Raw genomic sequence first — 23,666 nt, forward strand, 5'->3', positions numbered from 1 at the left:
TAGGTAGTATAGCCTACTACAGGAATAAAATATTTCCAGCCCTGTTTATTTCGTGTTGTTTCAGTTGTCCTACAGTGATAATAACTGGTATAAATTACATTAATGTCTACGACAATCTGGGTAATTTAACTCTTTACACATAGGCTTCAGAATTGTTTTGGTGCTGCTGTCAATTGAGCATTGTATAGTTTAAATGTAGCCTATTGAATAATTTGAAATGATACTTTGAATTCAAGCAGAAACTCTTCTTTAACAATTGCTTGTATAGCCCACTTGAATATGGAGATCATGTGCTCCATGCCTACATCTGATCAGTCAGAGTGAGGCCTACATCACTTTCAGTGCTCTGTGACAGTTGAAAATATACATATTTAAGGGTAATTGCAAAAATTCTGTATTTAATTAGGTGTGCCCGACCAATTTGAGGGCCGCTTGGGTCAAATATGCCAGGGCCGATTTTTGGTCTGCCCCCACTGGGGGAGGTTACACTACATCTTCCCTCTAGTCCCAATACAAGTTTTCTTTTCATTTGTTGATACATTGGTTTGAAAAATTATCTGCTGTCAGCTTCATCCAAAGGGTCCATAGACTTCACATGTCCCCAGCTAGCCCTGCCGGTGTTTCTCACGCCATATTTTCCATTAGCTCAGCATTGCGTCTGTTGACACCATCATCGCAATTCATAAAAGCCTTGTTACTGGGCAACTGGGGGAAAAAAGTATAAACATGCATGCATATCTACACACACACGCACACACACACACACACTCTCTCTCAGACTCACACTACCTTTACAAACCACAGGTATGCAGTTCCCAGCCCCCCTGTCTTCTAGAGCTCTGCTCTGACGTCAAACTGCTACCGAGCTGCCCTGGGGGCAAGGAGGAAACACATACATCCTCTACGTGGAACACAACCAGTAGACAATGTTCTGATAGGACACTGAAACTGTGCTGTCCTTACATTGCTGTGACCTGTCATTCATCATCTCAGTTGGTTTGGGCAAAAGGGTTTTGTGTGTCCCCTAAAGATCATCCAACAGAGTGTTCTCTGTGGTGCAGTGTATTCTTTTTTTCTATTTTTTGCTTATCTCATTGGATTTAAATGAAGAGTTCTAAAGAGCACCATTTGAGAGTGAACAAGAGTAGAGGATGGTTTACAAGTTCTCTTACCATGCAGAGTCAATCAAACAAATTCCAGGGTCTCTGTGATTTAAATAATGTTTGTGTGTAGGCTATGTGTTTGTTAGTGAGAAATAGACTAAGTGTATTTATACGGTATACATACTTGTGAATGAAGTGCATTTATATGATGTCAGCTCACAGTGTGAGATTCACGTGCCATTTCCCTCTCTCTCTCTCTCTCTCTGTCACACACACACACACACACACACATTCTCACACACATTCTCACACACACTGGGTTGAATTGCACTCATGACACAAAAGCTCAGTTGCCGCTTTCTCATGTGAGCCACCATCATCTTGCCCTCCCTCCCTTTGAGGACTGTCGTGAGAGCATCAAGATGACGGTGGAGGAAAAGCTGAGTCACCACTATCAGGAGCAACTGGATTTGGAGAAGCTGCCCTGTTGTCTTTAACAGGAGAAATGTTCAAACATGTCTATGCCAACCAAATATAAATTAAACACTGGATTATTTGTTCCATCAAGTCGGTAACTGCTTCTGGAGCTTGTTAAGGGGGGAAAAAGCAGGCTAACAAGCCATTTTGTTTCACAAATAGGGCAACAATCCATAATTGTTATCGTATCAGATAAAGATTATATTGGAGCTTCTATCTGGACATGTCTCATCTTACATTAGTTAATTAATTTATTGTCCTGAAAGTGCATAATGAGCCTGTATAAAACTTTTAAACTCATTATTATAAATCTATTATGAAAATGCATTTTTTGGTGATCGTATTGCAGGTGAGAAAACTGCAGACTGGCAATTCTGTGCTGAGTTTGTAAGCACATTTCCAGGCTTTGACTAGAATGGGGGTTAAATAGATCACCTGTACATGGGGGTGGAGTTTAGATCATCTCATTCCATGCAGCATTTTGCCTCTCTCTGACTCTCTGCTACGGAACCCTGGAGGGGTCATTGCAAGATATTTTTTGGTGTATATCCAGAAAACGTGCACTCATTTTAATTTTGTAAAATGAGCGCACAATTTAGTAAAATGTGTGCACGATTTACTAAATTGAGCGCACAATATAATAAAATGAGACCACAATTAGTATAACGAGAGCACTATGTAGTAAAGCAAGCACACAATATACTAAATTGTGCATGTAATCTAGTAAAATAGATCGAATAGTAAAATTACAGCCACCTTTATATAATCCAGACGGATGAGTTATTTATTATGATATGTGTTCTATGTTGGTTATGATGTTATTTTGTGATTCATTGGCAATTATTGGGAGCAACTAAGTTAAAACCCGTATCTGATCAGGGTGCCTGCACTACACCTTTCCTCTTTCCTCACTCTCAGTGGAAGATGAAGCCATACCCAGCCATGCTCTTGCTTTGCAGCAGTGCTGGCTGACTCAGCTCCTCTCACTTCCCACATCAGCATTCGTTCATCTACCTTTCAAGACGCTGCTCTGACACACTGACCGCAGTAAGTTGGCACAAGCCAACCACAGAGTGAGAGGGAGAGAGAGAGAACTGAGAGATATCAATCACTTTCTGCAACCATAAATCCTTCTTTGTTCTGTGTCGTTGGTGGTGATTATGGTGTTGCAACCCTGGACTGGACATGGGCAGGGCGCACCTGCTCACAGTGGAGTGGACATCAAGTAAGACAGATCAGAGACAAAGACCATAGAGACAAAGAGTGGAGGCCTCTGTGGAGACAGGGGAGGGAATTACCAGGTCGGGGTCAGCTGATGTTTATTTAGCAACAAGAGATCATCCCTGAGCTCTACTTCCATCTTCCAGTCCTTTCAGACTTTGTATTCCTCTGCTCTGTCATTCATTGCAGATCTCAAATTCTCTCTCTCTCTCTCTCTCTCTCTCTCTCTCCTCTCTCTCTGTCACACACACACACACACACACACACACACACACACACATAATAATGTGTCTTCAAATATGCCCAGATTCTTCTTTTTAATTATCCCTGACTGAGGCACACTGAGTGATATAAAATGCTGATGGCATTGTGATATGACTTTTTACAGCACAAAAAAACACAAAATAGATCAATGTAGTCAATCAGATAAAAGTATATAAATTATGTGTGTACAACACAGTGCACAGTGCATTGGAGTGGTGGTGATTTGGGTATTTTTCCATTCAGAACTCCCACATACAGCATTCTACCTTTTACACATTTCATACGCATGTTTTATCTGTCCACCCACACAATGCTAGTCCGGTTGTTGAGACACCACTCATGTGAGAGTTAAAATCAGCGTGACAGTTGTAAAAAAAAAAATACATCAATGTTCTCCTGGTTATGTGTACTGTGACCCTCATTTTGACAATGACGTCACCCCCTATCATACCTGAAGGAATTCCAACACTTCCTGCCCACCAAATATGGCTGTGCACTTAGTGTTTCCTGTAGTTTACCTGATTGTGCAACTGCCGCCCATCTTAAAGAAACAGACGCATATCCGGCATGAATGACCTATTTGTGCACGTCATTGAAAATGAAAGGCAGTCTTTGACTTGAGATGCCAATGCATGACCAAGCACTACCAGAACAGTAAAAGACGTTTTATAGCATGAGCACTTACTGTCTGCTATCAACTTGAAACTGAAATTAAAAGAAAATCCTCTATGTTCCAAAAGTAATTTCTGTACTGCACAAATGCTATATTTATCTAACAAAAAAAATAACAAAACAAAAAAACAAAGACAACCTTAATGGCATTTTAGAACCCTTGGTCCTTTTGGTCTATAAGATTGTCATGATTTAGATATGCAGGCTTTGTCTCCCTTGCCTGAGCACCATGATATTTCACCAGATCATGCTTACATCAAGCATTTCCAATCATTCTCCCGGGATAATAAGCCCACATTGATAAAAAATGTCTTTTTCACTTTGTGAATGGCACTCGAATTGAGCCAATCAAACCAATCCACCTACAGCCTCTGGCACCAAGGTATAGACCTCTCCAGAATAAGTTGTGAATGGCATCCATCCAACTTCCGCTTTTCGATCAAAAAATCCAGTGGAAACTAGATGGCAGAAGTGTGTAGGCCAATCTGCCCAGCAGCTTTTTCTACTTTGTCACCTACAGAGTTTGACAGGTACGATCTTTCAAAACGCCATGTTATTTCCCATAGACATTTGACGACCGAAGGTTGGATGGATACGGAAGTTAGGAGGCGGGACTTATTCTGGAGAGGTCTATTGATCAATACAGGAAACCAGGGGTGTGGTGGAGGCTAAACGCAAGTAACGCAGTTTATCCACCTCTGAAATTTCAGAAACAGTTTATCCACCTCTTGTTAGGGTTTATCCACCTCTTAAAAGAGTGTATTCACCAATTGCAACTTTTAACATTCAGAAATCACATTGCTCTTGGGTGCTCCTTGTTGGTGCCCTCCCCAATCCCAATCCTCCCCCACCTTTCTTATGCAGCCCTTGCCACTTAATCTACTAAACCCCTTTTCTACTGCACTTTTAACCCCCCATAAATGCACAAATAGGCTGACACCAGACATAATTTCACTGCATTTCTTACATCCAGTAACTGCATGTGACAATAAACTTCCTTGTATCCTATGTACACTCATCAACACTCTAGGAACCATTTAATACCACAGTATTGTTATAAACATTGGACAATAACCCCTACCGTCATCAAACATGTTCTGAATGTCTTTTTAAAAAATCCAATATCGCATGGTGCAGTCCACCTTAGCGTGATCACAGAATTCATAGTTTACTCACCTCTTATTTTACCACTACACCCCTGCAGGAAACGTAACATGTTTTTCATCAGCTATTTCCCAACTAACATTCCACCAACATGAAATTGTTGCCGCAAATAACACCCCAATATTGAGGTGAAATGCTTGTCAGTTCTGCTCTAATTGATTAAAGTGCACATGCAGAAACACTTGGCCCTGATGTGCTAGAGTTGGCCCAGAGATGTTCTTGACAATTTTCCTTAACTTTATCATCACACAAGTCTCTACTGGTGCATCATGGGATGGGGACCTGTGTGCACATACTTCTGTTTATTTGTATTTGTGTTTGGACGATTGCTGCATCCTTCATCCATCATATCAGTTATTAGTGTTTGAGAGAGAAAGAGAGAGAGAGAAAGAGAGAGAGAGAGAGAGAGAGAGAGAGAGAGAGAAAGGTGCATTTCATAATTATATCTCATTGTGTTTACTTTGGGGTAGAGAGGAATTTTACTGCATGTTTTCAAACAACATACTAAAAGTAAATGAGATGAATACAAACCAAAGAAAGTTGCTTATAAATAGAGAAAGCAAAAAAGAGACAGACTTGGAGGGAAAAAAAGGTTCAATAGAGAAGTTGAACAGAGAAAGCTCGAAAAAAAAAAGCCACCGTGTGGCCTCATTCAAACCTGACCTTTCTGAAGGTTCTCCGTGTTGGTTCTGCAGCCCATTCTCTTGAGGCACAATGCGCGTTCAGACTGTCACCCTGCCCACCTGCTGAGTTATGGGCCTTGGCCGCACAGTTTGCCCAGATCAATGCGGATTCTTGGCTTATTGAGACAGCACACAGTTGAGCCGACGGGCCGGAGAGTGAGAGCACCCGGGGGAGAACAATCAGGGGCCATTCACTGCACTCAGACCAAGGACACTCTCAGTCAACATGCGGCTCAGGAATCTAGCGTGTGATCTAATTCCTTTAGACTCTGTAAGTCATGGCTGATTAGTATTTTCAGTACCACTGACAGGGATGTAAAATTCATATTAACTGTGTTTTTAGGGCTTTGATTATGTGTATTTGAAGAACTTGTGTGTGTGTGTGTGTGTGTGTGTGTGTTTGTGTATGTGTGTGTGTGTGTGTGTGTGAGAGAGAGAGAGAGAGAGAGAGATAAAGGGTGATTGAATGAATGAATAAATAAATTAATTAAATTAATTAATTAATTAATTAATGAATCAGCACACACATTGACATATTTACTTCAGATATTTGAAGTTCCCTAATCAATGTTTCGTATTCATTTGCATTATGTGCACCAAATGTTGCTGTTGGTGTGTGTGTGTGTGTGTGTGTGTGTGTGTGTGTGTGTGTGTGTGTTGCATAAAGTACACGTGCACAGCAGTGTGGAGATTCTCCATTGTAACATGAGGATCCCCCTGACAACTGACTCCCGGTAAGCACACACTCAGTCAGCTTGCCATAAACCATTTCCCTGTGCAAATGGGATACCAACCACACACATAAGCACACTTACATGTATGCATATGCACACACACACACACATTCACAAACACGGACACAGACATTACTGTGTAGCTATTATCATCTCACCTGTCCACTAGGCTACAAGCAAGTAAAACTCCTGGCCCAGTACTCTCCACACGTGTCTGTTTCTGCCTGTGTGTGTGTGTGTGTGTGTGTGTGCATGTGTGTGTGTGCATGTGTTGCTGCCTTTCTGAATGGCTGGGTTGCAGGCATGTGTTTAACAACATGCAAAAAAGGCCCTTTGATCTTGAGTAACCTGTGATAAAATCAGATGGCCATCAGTGGTGCCCGTCCTGTCTGCAGCCCCAGAATGGCCCCTGGGAGAGTGTGGGGAGGTTAAGAGGTGACAGAGCAGGGAGATCCCCTAAACATGTCCCTAAAACAGACCAGGACTTAGCCTTCAGTCACTGAAAACACATGCAACTGACTGAAAAGGACACAAACTGTGAACTACTTTTTTAAAGTTTCAGATGACCTTTGGAAATGATCCACTTGCCCACAGTGGTTTCCATTGAATTCTTGAACATGTTTCATCCAGGAGTGCTTGTGCTTTTCTAACATGCAAATCAATTGGCTGAGATCCTGCACCACTGACTGATGTTCTCTCTGGTACAGAAGGGCTCTGGCCCACATTGTATGAGAGAGGGTTTGGTTTCACTGCCCTGCCAGATTTACCTGCAGTCCGCTGGTGGGTGGAGCCAGATATTCAATTCTGTTTGATATGCATTTTCAAAAACATTTAGACAATTTTGTAAAGTTGGTGATGCAATGTGTGTCTCTACAACACTGTATGAATGTGTGTGTGTGTGTGAGAGAGAGAGAGAGGGAGAGGGAGAGAGAGAGAGAGAGTCAGTGAAAGGTAATTGAAACAAGAGCAGGGAGCTGTTTTATTCTTTGAAGTCGTGAAGGATAGGTGGGTGTCTCTTCTCTCTGTCTATCCCCTCCTCTCCTCTACCTCTTTCCCTCTCTTGATCCCTTCCCCATCTCCTCTCTGTCTCTCTCTCCATCCTGTGCTCTCTTTCTCTCTCACTCACTTTGTCGCTCTCTTCCTGACTTGCTGCTGGAGCCATTTTGTCCTTAATAACAGTTATTAGAGACAGTCTGCCATCTGCTAATCCCCACACACTTAACTCCTCCACCACCACCATAAATGGGACTAAATGGGAAAGGGTTTTCAAGTATATTTGAAAAGAGCAAAAAAGATAGTTGTGTGTGTGTGTGCATTGTTTTTATACTGAAGAAATTCTGTTTTCTGTGCCAGTGAATTCCAGTGACCTGGGCTGACCTTGCTAAACTGAGAACACACAAATCTGACACGACATCCTACATCCTTTAATGATGACCCTGATGTCATCCTATGAGAATCTTAATACACACTAAAATAGTGAATGAACTTGTGACTTGTAAGTGAATTTCCACTTACCTTTTAAAACAAAAAACACAAAAACCGGACAAAAAGTACACCTGACTGCTCAGTATAAATATGCACAGGGCACCTTATTTTCTGTCTGCTTTATTTGGAAAGTTTGGAAAACGTCTTTATTTGGCTCTTTTAAAGTGTCTTTTGTTGTGGCAGGTACCCACATCTGGTCTAATCCTGGCCTGCACTCCCTGGGCTTTTGTCCGAAGGAGAAGAGGAATGTGGAGGATCCAGTTTCCCCATAACCCTTCATCAAACTCACTTCCCCCGCTACCTTTCGGTGCACTGAATAGGTGGAAAAACACCAACATGGCTTTGGTTCAGAGCAGCCCTCTGTGTGCTAAAGGCAATACCTCAACTTTAAAGCTGAATTGTTTAATGTGCACTTGTAGAGATGTTGTGTATTTTGTCGATTGGTCATAAATCAGGAGAGGGGTATTGAGTGCATCCCTGTGCACAGGTGGTTCCACCTCGCCATTGTCGTCTATTGTGCTACCTGTACTCCAAAACCCATTTACATCTATGAAAATAAGGTTGTTTAAAGACATACAAATCTTACTTCTGCTTCGTCCAAATTACAACATTTTTTGTTTATTTATTTATCTTTTTCCATCAGTAGACTTATAGCCCACCTGGAACTCACAAGTGTTCTTCTCATATAGTCCCCAGAGTCAGATAGTCAGATTTAGTAGCGTTCCATGCTCTTAACCAATGAGTTGTAGGCTGTAGGTTCACTAAGTGAAAGCATATTGAGAAACAGATGATCATGGGTATTTGGATTGCAAAACTATGACATAAGGCTTTTGGCTGCTGCAGAGGACCTGACAGTGGTGGCACCCAAAGCCACAGCAGGGTGACATCTGAGCTGTGTGAGCGCGTGTTGTAAGAGCAGCCCCTCATTGCCTCACACTCAGCACTCTGTTGTGGGTGCTGGGCCTGGGTCAAAGTGTTCCAGTTAAATTAGCCACAAAAAAATGCAGAGAGGCTAAGGCTACACCTACATCTGTATCCGACACACTTGCAATTCACCCTCCTGTCCACATTCGACCATTGTATCAGCGTCTCCAAAGTGGAGCAATTTGGATCCACTGGAGACCCTGAACTAATTTTGCTCCATGGAAATGCGTGAGGTGAAGCACACACTAATCCCGGCACAGTGAGCTGCCTGCTACAATGGCGGCGCTCGGGGAGCAGTGAGGGGTTAGGTGCCTTGCTCAAGGGCACTTCAGCCACGGCCCACTGGTCGGGGCTCGAACCGGCAACCCTCCGGTTACAAGTCCAGAGTGCTAACCAGTGGGCCACAGCTGCCAACGTAATGTAAGTCAATATAAGTGACCCTGCTTGATACTGATTCGTAAAAGGTGTTTTTGGGGATGGCGCGAGAAGGCGGCACTTCTCAAGGGCCAAGGGGTATAAAATATAGTGTATAGCCATCCGTAGGCAGATCTTGTCAGGGGCCCCAGCTGATGACATCTCCTCCCTATTGCTTTGATGGTTGGCCTGGACTTTGGTTGGGCTGTACTATCATTGCAATACGGTGAATAAAGATCAACAGTCTTCAGAAAATCTTCTGTCTACATTGTCTTGTTAATTGGACAATTGGAGTCAGAAGTGCACATTTTCCATGACACTACCTAGCATTATAATGTCAATTTCTAGAAAGTAGCATGCGAGCTGTCTATTGCACCCAGGCAGTAAACTTGGCAAACATTGCCCATTTCTACAGAGCCCAGGAGTTGTCATTGCAATATATATTTGTGTATCGAGAGAATACACACTCATTGTAGTAAATTGTGCACTCATTTTACTAAATTGTGGTCTCATTTTACTATATTGTGTGCACAATTTAGTATAGGATACTAACGAATTTAGTATCGTTTTACTAAATCGTGTGCACGTTTTACTAAATAGTCAGCTCATTTTACTAAATTGTGCTCTCAATTTAGTAGCCTGATGTTGTCATACTCAAATTCTAGTCAGAATATGACTCTGATACTGCTCCATTGGGACGTAATTATGGGGCGTGTTTCAACCGATACAGGGGGGGAATGCCTCTGCACTCAATTGGATAGACCTAACCAATCAGAGCAACGAAATAGCTTACCGTGAGATGTAGCAAGAACACTCAAACCATCCTTCTCCACAAATGCCTTTACATTGTTTTCTGGTCTTTTGTAAAAGTTATTGTGCCGTCAATATCACCTACAACACTCATTAGCGAAACCTAAGAGATACGTAGTAGGGTAGGCTATTAGGAAAAAACTGATAGCCTATATCCCCTCCTTTTTTAAAAATAATTCTGTTAAACACTGATATGCTACAAACATGTTATAAACAGCTGGGAAAGGCTGTCGCAAATCCCTCGAACAGGTGGTCAATCAGAGATTTCAAACAAACAAGGGAACAACATGTCACAATGCAACACACTGTTTTCCCTTCATGAAAGTGAAACCATGAGTTTTCCCACATCTCAACTTTGGCCAAAGTTTTCAGAAATTATCGTTTTCAGTGATAAAACCTCATTGAAATAATATGCTTTTTCCATATGGGGTCTTAGAAGCCATCTGTCACCTAGCCGCAGCGTTTTTGTTGCAAACATAATCAACCTAAGCGTGCTGAGATGACGTGATAGACGAGGCGCTGTTGTCCATAATCGTAAAGTAGTTAGTAAGTAGCTTGACAAATCCCATACCTTTAAGATTACTTCATTGCTCAGAAGAATTCAGCTTTACTATGATTTTCTTTACTACTTTGCAATGCAAAACATGCAAATTAATGCTGTGAATCATGAGTGCTACAGACTGAAGGACAGACCAGAAATTCCTTAAGTTTAGTAGTCAATTATATTATATGGCTGTAATATTATATTACAGAAAATCCAATCTAAGACTCTAATGAGAGACTTACACTATTCATTTAACCCTTAAAGGAGTACCGTCACACCGGTGTGATGGGAATGTTGAGAAATGAACGTTCTAAAGAATATCTGGGTTCATTGAATTCAACATAGAATTTTAGAACCTTCAATTGTTGCGGAACTTAGAATGTTCAAAAACCTACACCTTTAAGTAGGCTACACTAGATGGGACACTTTAAGACACTTTCAACTGTAAGGCAGAGCTTACTCAGACTTAGTCTAGATATGCACAGATGTGCCATTGTATCTGAGGATGAAGGTGGTGAGAAGGTTGCTCTTACAGCACAATGCTGCATTCACAGATGTGATATGATAGCTATCATATGACATTATACATGTTTTTACAAGTAGACACTTATTGTGATTTAAGTTTTATAATGGTCTGTCTCTGAATTTTGTGAAATATTCTATTGGGAACCATCAGAGATGGGTCTTGTTTTGTAGTAGTCAACCCTTAATTAGGCCTCTGCATGCGCTTGCTCACGTCATCTTCTGTATGATTGTGAAAGCCTCTCAGGAGCATCGTGTTTTAATTTGATAGCGCAGATTACCAACAGCCCCAGGGCACAAATGTCCCACAGTACATGATCATATTTGATCTGAGGAGAACCAAGTATTCTCGATACAGACTACCGAACACAGAAAGAAAGAAAAAAAACATACTTTTTTATTCACTTGTTAACAATGGGTTTGCAAAAAAAAAGGATATGTGCAATTTATTTTTCCTCGTAGCACAGAATAAATGTTAGTATAGGCTATACGTTAGAATAGCATGTTAGCAATAAATATTTAAAAAATATTAATAAAAATAAAAAACTAAACGATTAAAGTTTCAAGAAACCCAAAACAGCAAGTAGGCTAGTTCTCACACGTGGATTTCTCTTCTTTCCACTTGAACAGGTGAGGCCCACCTACCTGACAGGTAATTGGGTGGGAGTTGAGTCCCTTGCTTTGATTGGCTGACACGTAAATCACTCATTCGTGTCCCTAAGCATAATACTTCTCAGGTAAAGCACACAGATTGACAGAACTGTGAGAGCGGTGCACCCAAGTTGGACGCGTTGGTGACAAAATTCGGAGAAAGGTGGTCTACTAACACTGACAAGGAGTAAACTTGCAAATTTACCTTTATCCTCATAAATGGCGAGTATAGGACTGGCTGTAAATGCTCCAAACACAGAAGAAAGGGCCGTCTTTACACAACTGAAACCAGTACGGATGTCCGGCAACGGGGAGGCAGCTGAGGATTCGTCCGTGTTTGAGGAAGTCAAACCTGGGGTGAGAGTCCCTGAAAGCTCTGTAGAAATTGCCCAGATATGCGTGGGTTTTCGGCCAGGACGTCGGTTTTCGGTATTTTTTTGTTGGTCCAACCCATAATCCGATAGAATGATAGCATATGGATTTGGGATTATTTTAGCTAGAATTAGATGAATATCGTTCTGTGATTCACACAGGCATATAATGGAGCAGTGTATTAACTTTCTGCAACATAGGATATAAAACCAGCCTATCTCACTTATATGCTAATAATAATAATAACGATAATAATAATAACTTTTTAAATAGACTACTATGCTGTGTTGAACCACTGTTGCCCATTGTGAATTGCGCAACATTAGGCCACTGTTTTATAGATTAATATGCATTCCCCCAACATAGGCTACAGGAGACAGTCGAGCATGTCAAGACATACAGCATGCGCTCGCCTAAATTTCATACAGAATAGGCACATGGCCTAAATTCCTAAATTGGGTTTAATGAAAATTGACGCGTAGGCTATATGGAATTTTCTTTCAAGCTAGTTTAGTGTCAATTTGATCATTGAAGCTTCTCAGTAGATTTGGTTCGTCTATGAAAGACATTTCGATGGCAGTAACTCACGAACGGCCTTCAGGCAATTCGCATTGTCAGCCAATGCTTTCTAAACAGTAGACCATGCCGTTAAACCTGTTGGAACAGCACAAATATTATGGCGCCTAAATTGCGCCATGGGGGAGCCCGCGTTGAAGGCCTAAATTATGACCACTTAGATTAGTTAACCAGTAGCGATGGTGACTCTAAGGTTGAATTAGTTATAATTAAAATGTCCATTCTTAAAATTAACTGATTTGCTTTGGACTTTGCAATGTAGCCTAACACACAGTTACTACCCCTCTGTAAATGCATGTAGTATTATCCCATATATTGCACAGTTATAAATGTATACAGATGTTTGAAAGATGACACATAATTGATATTACATAGAATATATGTTCAACAGACTGGGTGAACTTGCTTTGTCATCCTATTGGTGTAGATGTTTTTGTAGCCTATTTGAAATATTGTCCCATATATCAATCAGAATAATTTCTAGAAAAGAATCATTTCTGCTTGATATGTAGAGATCTTATTGCAGTTTTATGAAGATGCATCATTGCTGTAGGCACTGTGGCTGAGATTGTCTAGGCTAGTCTAGGCTTGATCAATTCTCCCTTCATTCTCAAATGCAATTTATTGTCTTACTATGGTGGCTATCTTTTTATAGGCTTTTGGCTGCTTTTGTTTGTCACATGGTTTCGTCAGTGGTGCCAAGATGGCCACTGTCAATTACAATTCACTGTCCTCAGGAGCAAAAACAACGTTTATCTCCCTTTTTCCATGAAGTCATAAACGATGTCAGGATGATTTGTTGATCTTATGGCCCAAGCTAACCTGTTGCCTATCAGTGCTCTTCTTTGCAGAGAATTGTAAGCAAATCCATATCTATCGGCATTCCTTGTGGCCATAAAGCATAATTAGCATGGAGACACACTGCCACTTGTTTTGCAATTAGGAGATGATGATCTTTGGGACATGACCACAGCCTCTCGGGGTCAGTGGATGACCACATATTCACAGAATGGGCATTTGCATTTCCTGTATTCTTCTGGATTATTTCTGAAACATTTCTAGTTTAGATTATTGAATTATGTCCGTATGACTCTGACAAAAAAATTGAAATAAAAAAGCAATTTAAAGTAAGTGACCCATAGTGAGCTAATGAGTGTATAGAAGTTAACTTAGTTTTTGCCTTTCAGTTTCTGAACATGAGAATAAGGACTCACTCCCCATAATTCTTAGTCTGCTGTTATCTTGTCTGGCAATCCCTTGTTAAAGCAGTTGTAAATCTTCTCCAATCATTAACTTCTGGGTCTTGGACCAGGGTTCAAATACACAACACATACACATGCACACACACGCACATGCACACACACACAAATGTCTGATATAGAGTTGCTGTCATGGGCACAGCGGGGATATGTGTGTGCTTTATGTGTGTGTGTGTGTGTGTGTGTCGATGGTGATTTTGCTCTGCCAATAGCATCCTCTGCCAGTTCCTTTGACCACACAAGGCCCACTCTGTGCGGGAGGAGAGAGATGACCAGGCCCTTTTCATATGCTGGCTTAGCCTCGGTGAAAATAGAGCAAAACAGCTGGGCTCACCTTTCAGCTGGTTCTCAGGTGGCCCGGCCCTGGTGAGACGCTGGCATGCACAAGACAAGAGCCAGCACTCATCTGTAGCCGGTGGGCCAGAAGTGATGATGAGCACTGGTTATCAGTGGAAATAAAGCGCTGTCAGCACGGCAAAACACACACACACACACACACACACACAAACACATAAACATGCAAACGCACACACAAACACACACATGCGCACACGCGCGCACACACACACACACACACACACACAAACATGCAAACGCACACACAAACAAGCACGTGCACACGCACACACACACACACACACACACACACACACACACACACACACACACACACACATACAGGCATGCACAAACACATGTTCCACTCATATCTCACATATTGAGACAGACGGGCTGAGTGCTGAAAGACCAAGAGGACAATCAGGCCATTGCATTTCAGTCACCATCAATTGGCGGCTATAAAGAAAAACAGTAGAGTTGATTGGTACTTGTCAGTACAGGTTGCCCTTTGTTGACATAGCTGGCACTTCCAGTGGTTGGACAAAGACAGACAGGGAGGGAGGGAGAGAGAAAGAGAGAGTGAGAGAGAGAGAGAGATGTTGTTAACATGCCTTTCTGTTGTCCCATCTGCCGTTGAGCTGAACCATTGTTGACAGATAACATGTCCGATTATTTGCTCATTGTGATTGCAGGGCAGTGGCCAAGAGCAAGATTGCATAGTGGAAGCATTTGATGCATAGACACTTTTTCACAAAACCAAAGATGTTTACCTTCTTCTCCACCATGTGGGAACATTGTCATTTTTCCGAGAAGTGGTTTCACCTGGGAACTCTGGTTATGGTTGTTTTCCACCAGAGCATAATACTGCAAATGGAGAAAGTGAAACTGGATGGTTATGGTTAAACTGAATCCCAAATGAGATGCAAAGATAAAAATCTTTTGGTGGAGATTATGTAACACATAAAAGGTTAAGGAACATGCCATTCTCAAGCTTATGTGTTTAGATGTTGACCGCAGTTAATTTCAGCCATTCAACATTTTTAGTATCTTCCCACAAAAGTGGATATTTGTTTCCCTCTCCTCCAGTTTCTGTTTGTGTTTTTGTGTTTTGGATCTTTTGTCTCGTGTCTTTGTTGTTTTTTCTTCCTTTTCTTCTCCCTCTGGGCCTGACCCACCCATAGCGAGTATGTTTATACAGAGGCTACCTTCCCACACCTGATGCAGCACTATGTAAGCTCTATCTGACAGCTTGCAAGTGAAAGGTGGCAACAAACACACTACTCACAAAGTGTGTTCTCTACACTTCAATCTATTGAATGGGCATTTACAGTAAGAGTATACTTCAGCTGATAGTATGCAGAATTATGAAACTTCTATGCCTGCTGTAACTGATAGTATGCAGACATCAGGTACATATACAGTATCAGTGAGTATTCATGAATACATGAACACTTCATGGCAGTAAATGGCTAAATGTCTTTTTTTCCTTTGGCATTACATAAGCAGTCATACTTGTTTATAAACTGTATTAGCATTCATATTTGGTTATGCTCCTAAGCTAAAAGGAGTGACCTGAACCCTTTGAGTGACTCAGCTGTCCTCCTTTCTCTGTAGACTCGCATTGAGATGGACAAGTACCTCCCCCAGACCAGCGCCACACTGGCCCCCAGCGCCCTGCCCGACAAGAAGTACCGCCGTGAGAGTGCCTCTGTGGTGGACGAGTACTTCTCCGAGGACAAGCCAGCGCCCTACAGCCTCAACATCAACTTCATCCTGCCCAATGCTCAGCTGCGCACAGGCCTTTACCGCCCGCCGGGCAAGCCCGTCATCCAGCAGCACATCAAGGCCGAGCCGGGCACCGAGGTGCCCTGCTCCGTCCAGCCCCTGCCCGACTTCACCTCGGTGTTCAGCACGCCGCAGCACGCCGCCGTCAGCAACCTTTTCATCAAGCCCAACAACATGGCCGCTGTCACCACCGCGAGCACCACCATCGTCACATCGGTGACGGACGACTTGCCCATCGGGCCGCAGCAGCCACAGGTGTATCAGATGCCCACCAGCGGGACCGACCTCACCATGACGCTATCGCACGGGCAGCCAGGAGCAGGAGGCAGCAGCAATGGACGCACCATGCTCAATCTCAACAGCGTAGCTCTGATGGCCGGGCCGGGAGGAGGCGGTGGCATTGGCGGGGATTTCGTGATGCCCGAGCATTTCTACCTGGCGCACAGCCAGCAGCCACACAGCCTGCCACCTTCACCACCCAACTCACAGCCGGGCAGCCCAGAGAACCAGGCCGAGATGATCGGCCCCATTCTGCCCCCACCCTACCAGCCCAGGGGCGGGCTAAAGACCCCCCACTCGGTGCTCATGACTCACGGGCAAGGGGTGCTCACTGGACCCCGCTACAACCGACGGAACAATCCGGAACTGGAGAAGAGGCGAATCCACCACTGTGACTTCTCTGGTGAGTCACTCTGAACAATCTGATTAGTCATTTGTGTGACAGTATATATAACATTATACATATATATATATATTATATATATATATATATATATATATATATATATATATATATATATATATATATATATATTTATTATATATAACATTAAGTGTCCTGAAGTTATATATAATCCTAAGTAATGATGACACACGTGCATCTCTCCACGTTTGTTTTTACTGTATAATGATCAGGTCATTCATAGAGTCTGTCTCTTTCCTTTCCCCTGCAGGATGCACCAAAGTTTACACAAAGAGCTCACATCTAAAAGCACATCAAAGAACACACACAGGTAAGATCTGGCTCCCATAACAAACTATGGCCTTTTTCTGATAAACAGTGACTTTAATTTGTATGTCATACACCAATACGCTTTATGTTTGGTTGTAAGCATGATGAAACCGCATCTGTTTGTCAAAACAGTAATGGCTTTTTAAAACGTGGCTGCCTTTCTCTGGCCTTTAAGTCTACACATGGAGGTGTAACACAGTACGCCATTAGAGGCTGAGAGCCTGAAAGACAGGAATGGGAGAGTGAGGGACAGAGGGAGATGAGTACTACCCTCTCCTTTCATTGTCACAATGCACAACGCATCAGCGTGCCCACACAGGCCCAGTGTTAAACAACCCAGAGAAAGAGAGACAGAGAGAGAGAGTAGAGAAAGAGAGAAAGGGAGTGAGATAGAGAGGTCAAACCTGTTCCTCCTGCTTTTCCTTTTGTCTCCTCTGGCAGGGGGGAGGAAGGGCACTGAGAGAGAGAGAGCGAGAGAGAGAGAGAAAGAGTCTGTGTAAGAAAGAGAAAATGGAAAGTAGAGAAGAAATAAAAGCATGGAAGAGAAGATAACTTAGAGACAAAGAGTGAGAGAGAGAGGAAGGAGTGTGTGGAAGGAGTGTGTGGATTATAATAATAATAATAGCTTAAATATATATAGCCTTTCAGGATACTCAAGGTCGCTTGACAACAAAGGGATGGGATTAGAGCCATTAAGAGAGTGAGGGAGAAAAAGGCTCAGAAAGTAAGTTATTAAAGAGAAAGGAAGAAAGGGTAAGAATGTATTATCAAAGACCTGGTGGTTTCAGTGACCACAGCTATGTAAAACGATACCCGATCATCCCAAAAACACTCTAATACACAGAAAAGGATGAGAAAGAGAGAGAGAGATCTCATTTTTACTTACTTGTGTTTGCGCTGTCCGATCACATTGCAAGAGCAATCTCTTCCTCTTATTGTTCTACTATTGTGCCTTTTGGCCAGAGAAGCAAATAAAAGGCAGAAAAGCCTCCTCAGCTCTGAAAGTCTCTGAAAGCAGGTAGTCTTCCTCTAATAGAGGACCAGGGCAAGCACACCACTGTCCAGAAGCTCCCATGTGTCACTTGAAAGCCATGAGGTTTGAGGCAGTCAGCAGCACACCTCTGTTCTCTGTTTCAGTTCGGTCCTAAATTGGTATCTAAGTCCTTAGACACAATGTACGTAACTTTATTACATGTAGTTCATTGAATATTTTATTGCGTAAAGTGTCTCTAATGTAGATTATTGTAAAGCCCCTTTTAAGGGTTTGAGGAGACATTAAATATGATGCACCATGTTCATGAGAGAGTGTTGAAATGCAATTGTACCTCACTAAAAGTCGTCCCATACATCCTGGCTCATGGTAAATGGAGCTTCCATGTTGACTTAGGGGCGGCTGTCTCTGCCGAGTCCTTCATTCAGTTATGTCATTATAATGAAACAAGTAATATCATATCCACTGCCCTGGGGGTTGTTCCTTCATAGGGCCTTTTCCCCAGTGTTTCTTTATCTAATGAATGGCACAAACTCTATTTCTGTTCCTTAACCCCTGAGATGAATACAGCCATGATTCATGTCCGTTTGGATTTTAACTTTGCATTATCTTCTTATAGTTGTATGTGACCCCATATATGCCACTTGAGAGGCCCATTCCTATAGAGATGCTGACAGTGCCTTTTGCTCAGCCTAGAGGCCTCCTCTGTGACTGTGGAAATGATAGTTGTTTGTTGTTTGATTGATTAAGGGACTCCATAAGCTGTCCCTAACCATAGATTTTAACTGAACCTTGTTCTGGAGTGGAGGTATTAGTATTTAAATGTGTTTGGAGTACTACAGTATAGCCCTGATTGACATCTTTCTTGGGCAAACAGGAGCCTTTGATAAAGGCAGTAGAGAGAGGATGGTCTTTTGCAACTTTATGGGCTTCCCTGAAAGATGGGTCTGTTTACCCTGCTTTGGTGTTGAAAATGGTTGAGGATGGTTGTAAAGTTGAACGGCCAAGGTTGGGAGACTAAGTTGGTGCCATTCACGTCAATCATTCATTCATAATTTGTTTGGCATTTTTACCTCATGGCCACATTATAACTTTTGCTCTGCATCATATCTTCCAGGAACGTCTGTGTGTGTGGTGTGCGTGTGTGTATATGATGTATGTGTATATGATGTGTGTGTGTGTGTGTGTGTTTGTGTAGTAAAATTCTGTCGCGATAAAGAACTAACCGTTGCTCACTGGCCACCTGGCTAAACATCCCGATGCACTGAGCTGTTTGAACAATCAGCCCACAAATGTGTAGTTCATAGCCTGAAGTGTTTGGGATATTTTTAATTGCCCAAGTCACCATAGGCCCATAATTCATTGCAAAGATTTTCAGCTTGTGAATTCAGCTCTATCTTTTAAAGCTGTTTGCTAATGCAGAGATAAGAGATGGCGGAAAGGGGAATGCTTTTGACCTCAGGAGTGGACAAGCTTTATAAGTGGCACACACAAATACACCTGACCGTGTTGCTGTGGTGTAATATCAGCTGCTTTTAAAACACTGCACACAGCAGTCATCCCAAAACCCTGTTGTGCCCTTTCAAGACTAACACTTTTACTTTATATTTACTTCAGACTTTTTTTGGACACTTTATACAACATAGTTACATTATAATGACACCATTGGATACGGAGTAACATGCTAGCTTTCAAAGTGTAACAGTAGTCTACACCCATAATCTTGCATCCTTAGCCCTTAAGTGTAAAAAACTAAGGATGATTTAGCATTTTTGTTACACAGTGTGTTTCTTAATTGTGTGGTTGTTTATGGTTTTTTGTGATACAAAATGTGGCTTTAACATATTTCACCTTTACCAACACATGCCATGGTAGGCGTTTGTTCTAACACATACTGTGGATAAAGGGAGGCCCGATTCTACACTCAGGTTCAGCTTTTGTAAAAAACCCTTTTCATTGCAGTTAGCAAAGATAACAAATGAGCTCTTTTGTTAGCATTGCAAACAGTTTGACGCAGTCACTTGCAGTGTATTTCCTGGGTATTGTAGAGCTGTACAGATTTATGTGTTTACATTTTTATTTTGAATGTAACACTAGGATGAGATTTTTTTTTAAAAGTGTATTTGTTAAACATTCCTTAAGTGCTAACATGCAGCTATTTTGGTCAAATCTACCACCAACATTTTTGAAAGAGCTGTCTTGATAGAATTAGAATGAATCTTGACGATGTCACTTTGTAGGCGTATAGCACTGATAGTGCCTTATTTCTTTGATGAACAAGCAGAAAGCCATAAAATTAAATTTGATATTATGTTATATGTAACAGTGGTGTTTTCGCTGTTTCTTCATCACTGTGCCATGTCATGTGGACTTTAGTGCTTTAGCTAATGGAAAACAAACAGGGACCAATTGAGCTGTTTCGGATGAACATAAATATTTGAGATTGATTAGAACAAATAAATGTGCAGGCTGATGTCATACACAAAAGCGGCTGCCAGTGTTTGCCCAACACGCCCTGAGAAAGAATAGTCTCTATTGTGGGTTAAAAGGCAAGGAGTTAGCAGGGCTCTTATCCAGATGACAAAGACCAAGAGCCCTATGTTTGAGTTCCTACATTGTGTTTCCAAGAATCATAATCAAAGCAGTGGGACCTATATACTCAGCGATTACATCATGACAACGTATCGTTTACTAAAGTTGACTAACTATACACACTCACACACACACACACACACACACACACACACACACACACACACACACACACACACACACACACACACATACACAAACACACACACACACACGCAACATGGCACAGAACTGGCGTATGGGTTTGTGTCAACATGGGTGTGAACACAGCAAGAATTCTAACATCAAAATCAGTGACCTTTTGTTCCTTTTGTTCCCATTAAATGTTTGTACACTGTATGATACGTGTAAACACCTTTATATCTGTGGTTGTGCTTTTATGTTTACTTTTTCACTGCAAGAGTACTAATCTGAAGATGCTTCATGCAAACCTCCCCTTTGATATACTAAGGCAGTTGCCCCCCCCACATGGTCCCATTGCACGTTACAACCATAACTTCGCAACGAAGCAACCACCATCACAATGTCAGATCTTATCAACGTTTCACGATACTCCATGGAAATAGCTGCAGTGCTTACACAAGGCTGCCAAAATGGCTTTAGAAACCACAGGCATGTACTTGTCAAACTGCTCTGCAAACTGCCATTTAAAAATGTCACGTTAAAAAAGTGCTCACTCTCATTCTCTCCACCTCCTTTCAGCTTGCTCTGTGTGTTCATGTATAAACTGGACTTTGTACACCTGGTGTTATTAATGGATTCACGTCAAGCCAAGAGGCTTTTGTAATCTTTTGTTTGTGTCTGTTGCCATAGCTTTGAAGGAATGACATTGTCATTCAAAAAATGAATGGTGCCTTCGTGCTGAACAGATAGAGATTTTAAGCCTCACCTTCACAAAAGCTAGTTCTTAGTAGTAGCTGACTTTTTTCTGGTTGTACTGGTTAACTCTTCCAGGTGTCTGGCCCTCATAGGAGGTAATACTGCAAAAATCCAGCGAGACATCTAGCCATGTTGCAGATAATTTAGATATGATCTGCCTATTCATGGACATGTTTTTGTTTCTATTTATTTGTTTGTCTGGAACAGGAGAGAAGCCATATCGGTGTGGCTGGGAGGGCTGTGATTGGCGGTTTGCGCGTTCGGACGAGTTGACGAGGCACTACCGCAAGCATACTGGAGCCAAGCCATTCAAGTGCGTAGCGTGTAGTCGTTGCTTCTCACGATCAGACCACCTGGCACTGCACATGAAGCGCCACCAGAACTGAATCAACTTCGAGATGTTGTTTGTTTTTGTCCTTTACCCTTTTCAAATTCACCTACCACTTACATTTTTCTGAAATATTGCGTAAAAAAAATTGACTGGCCCAATAAAGATCAAACAAAGTTCACACCTGCCCGTTCATACCTGTAGGTATAGATCAACACAAAACAGTTGTTTGAAAATGTTATGCATGTATAGCATTTGTGTGCATCTATATTTTCTTGTATATATGTTTGTATATATGATTTTTGTTTTATTTGTTATGCTTTCTGAATTGGAAATGAATGTACTGATACATACTTGAGCTTATTTTTCGGACATACACGATTATCCACAGTATGATAAAATTCCATGCAGTTTAGGATTGTTTTCTCATAACTCCGAGAGACTTCACTGGACAAAGGTAGTTCAATACTAGTGAAGGCCTCAGCAGGAAAGATACCCATGGTTGGACAGGTTTGGAAGGCTATGGTGGACCCTTTTAGCTAGATTTTGAGTCAGTTGAGGCCCACGTGTGGCCCAGACCCTCCCCAGAGTCAGTCTGAATGAACCTGTCCTGTGTCCCCCTGCTTCTCTCATTTCCTGAGACGCTGAGGAGTTAAAGAGTTCTGTTTGTGTTATGGACATATCAGTAACTATGGAGACAAAGCTCTTTATTGAGGGCAGTTTTGCAAGGCCTTTTTATGATGTGAGCAGATGCCAGTCACTGATAGAGGGCCATTCATAGACATTTGGGTTAAAATTCACCAAGACTCACACATGATTCAATGTAACATGAACAGTTTCATGTATACATTTACAATGATGTATGTACAAGCTTCATCAATGATTTCAGTGCCAAATAATTGGAAAATGAAGAACCAGGCATTTTATTTTGAAGATGTATGCATGCATTGGTAATCAGAAATTGGCCTTGAAAAGAAGTAGAAAATAAGCTTTCAAGTTATACACAGAAACAAGAGAGTTATTTATTTATATTTTTTTCAATTTTGAGAGCAATGCTATTTTCCCCTTCATAATTTAAGGAATGAGTGGCAAACATGTACAGTGATTTGAGTGTTTATTGATGTATTAGTGGTATTTATATGTACTGTAATGAACACACACATAATCTTTTCAATAGACAACTTCATCAGACATCAAACATCAATTAATCCTACATTAATCAAGACTATAGGTCTCTCATACAGAAGGCAACAGAAGTCAGTTCTTCACTTTGGACTCACTGAATCAACTACTGGGCTCTCAGTCCAAGAAGATCCAAAGCACTTACCCTAAAAGGTTCAAGTTATCTTGTGTGTGTGTGCATGCATGGATGTGTGTTTGTGTGTGAAGATTTCTTTCAATTGCAGATAGATATATATATATATATATATATATATATATATATATATATATATATATATATATATATATATATATGTATGTATGTTAGCGTTTGAGCATTGTACATATTTTTTTTTCTAACTGTTATTTTTTTATTATTGTTGTTGTTGTTGTTGTTATTGTTATTATTATTATTATTATTATGAACAAAAGGGGTTTCATTAGGCTAACTGTAAATGGGTTTGAATTGTATCTGTCCATTGAACTGACATTGATGTAGTGTTGTGCAGGAAAGAAATCAGTTTTACATTTTTGTGAACAACTATTTTGACAGTTTCCTTTTTAACTTCCACTACTCTGGAAAATAAACCAGATTTCAATGATACATTGGTTTGGTTTTTTATAGTTCCAATATTCCTGGTGTCAGAGCATATTCAAACTTGTATGAGCCACCTTATGCAGAACCATATTATGTACACATTGCC

General features: G+C 41.4%; 1 protein-coding gene across 1 annotated transcript; it reads left to right on the forward strand.

The window, feature by feature from the left end:
• The first annotated feature begins 11,780 nt into the window (after nt 1–11,780).
• klf5l (Kruppel-like factor 5 like) lies at nt 11,781–21,982 on the forward strand. The gene is made up of 4 exons (XM_048237996.1): nt 11,781–12,025; nt 15,829–16,681; nt 16,953–17,012; nt 21,681–21,982. The coding sequence occupies exons 1-4, from the start codon at nt 11,888–11,890 to the stop codon at nt 21,857–21,859; spliced, it is 1,230 nt and encodes a 409-aa protein (XP_048093953.1). The 5' UTR covers nt 11,781–11,887; the 3' UTR covers nt 21,860–21,982.
• The last annotated feature ends 1,684 nt before the right edge of the window (nt 21,983–23,666 follow it).

Source organism: Alosa alosa, chromosome 2, assembly GCF_017589495.1.
Source record: "Alosa alosa isolate M-15738 ecotype Scorff River chromosome 2, AALO_Geno_1.1, whole genome shotgun sequence".
Classification (NCBI taxonomy): Eukaryota; Metazoa; Chordata; class Actinopteri; order Clupeiformes; family Clupeidae; genus Alosa; species Alosa alosa.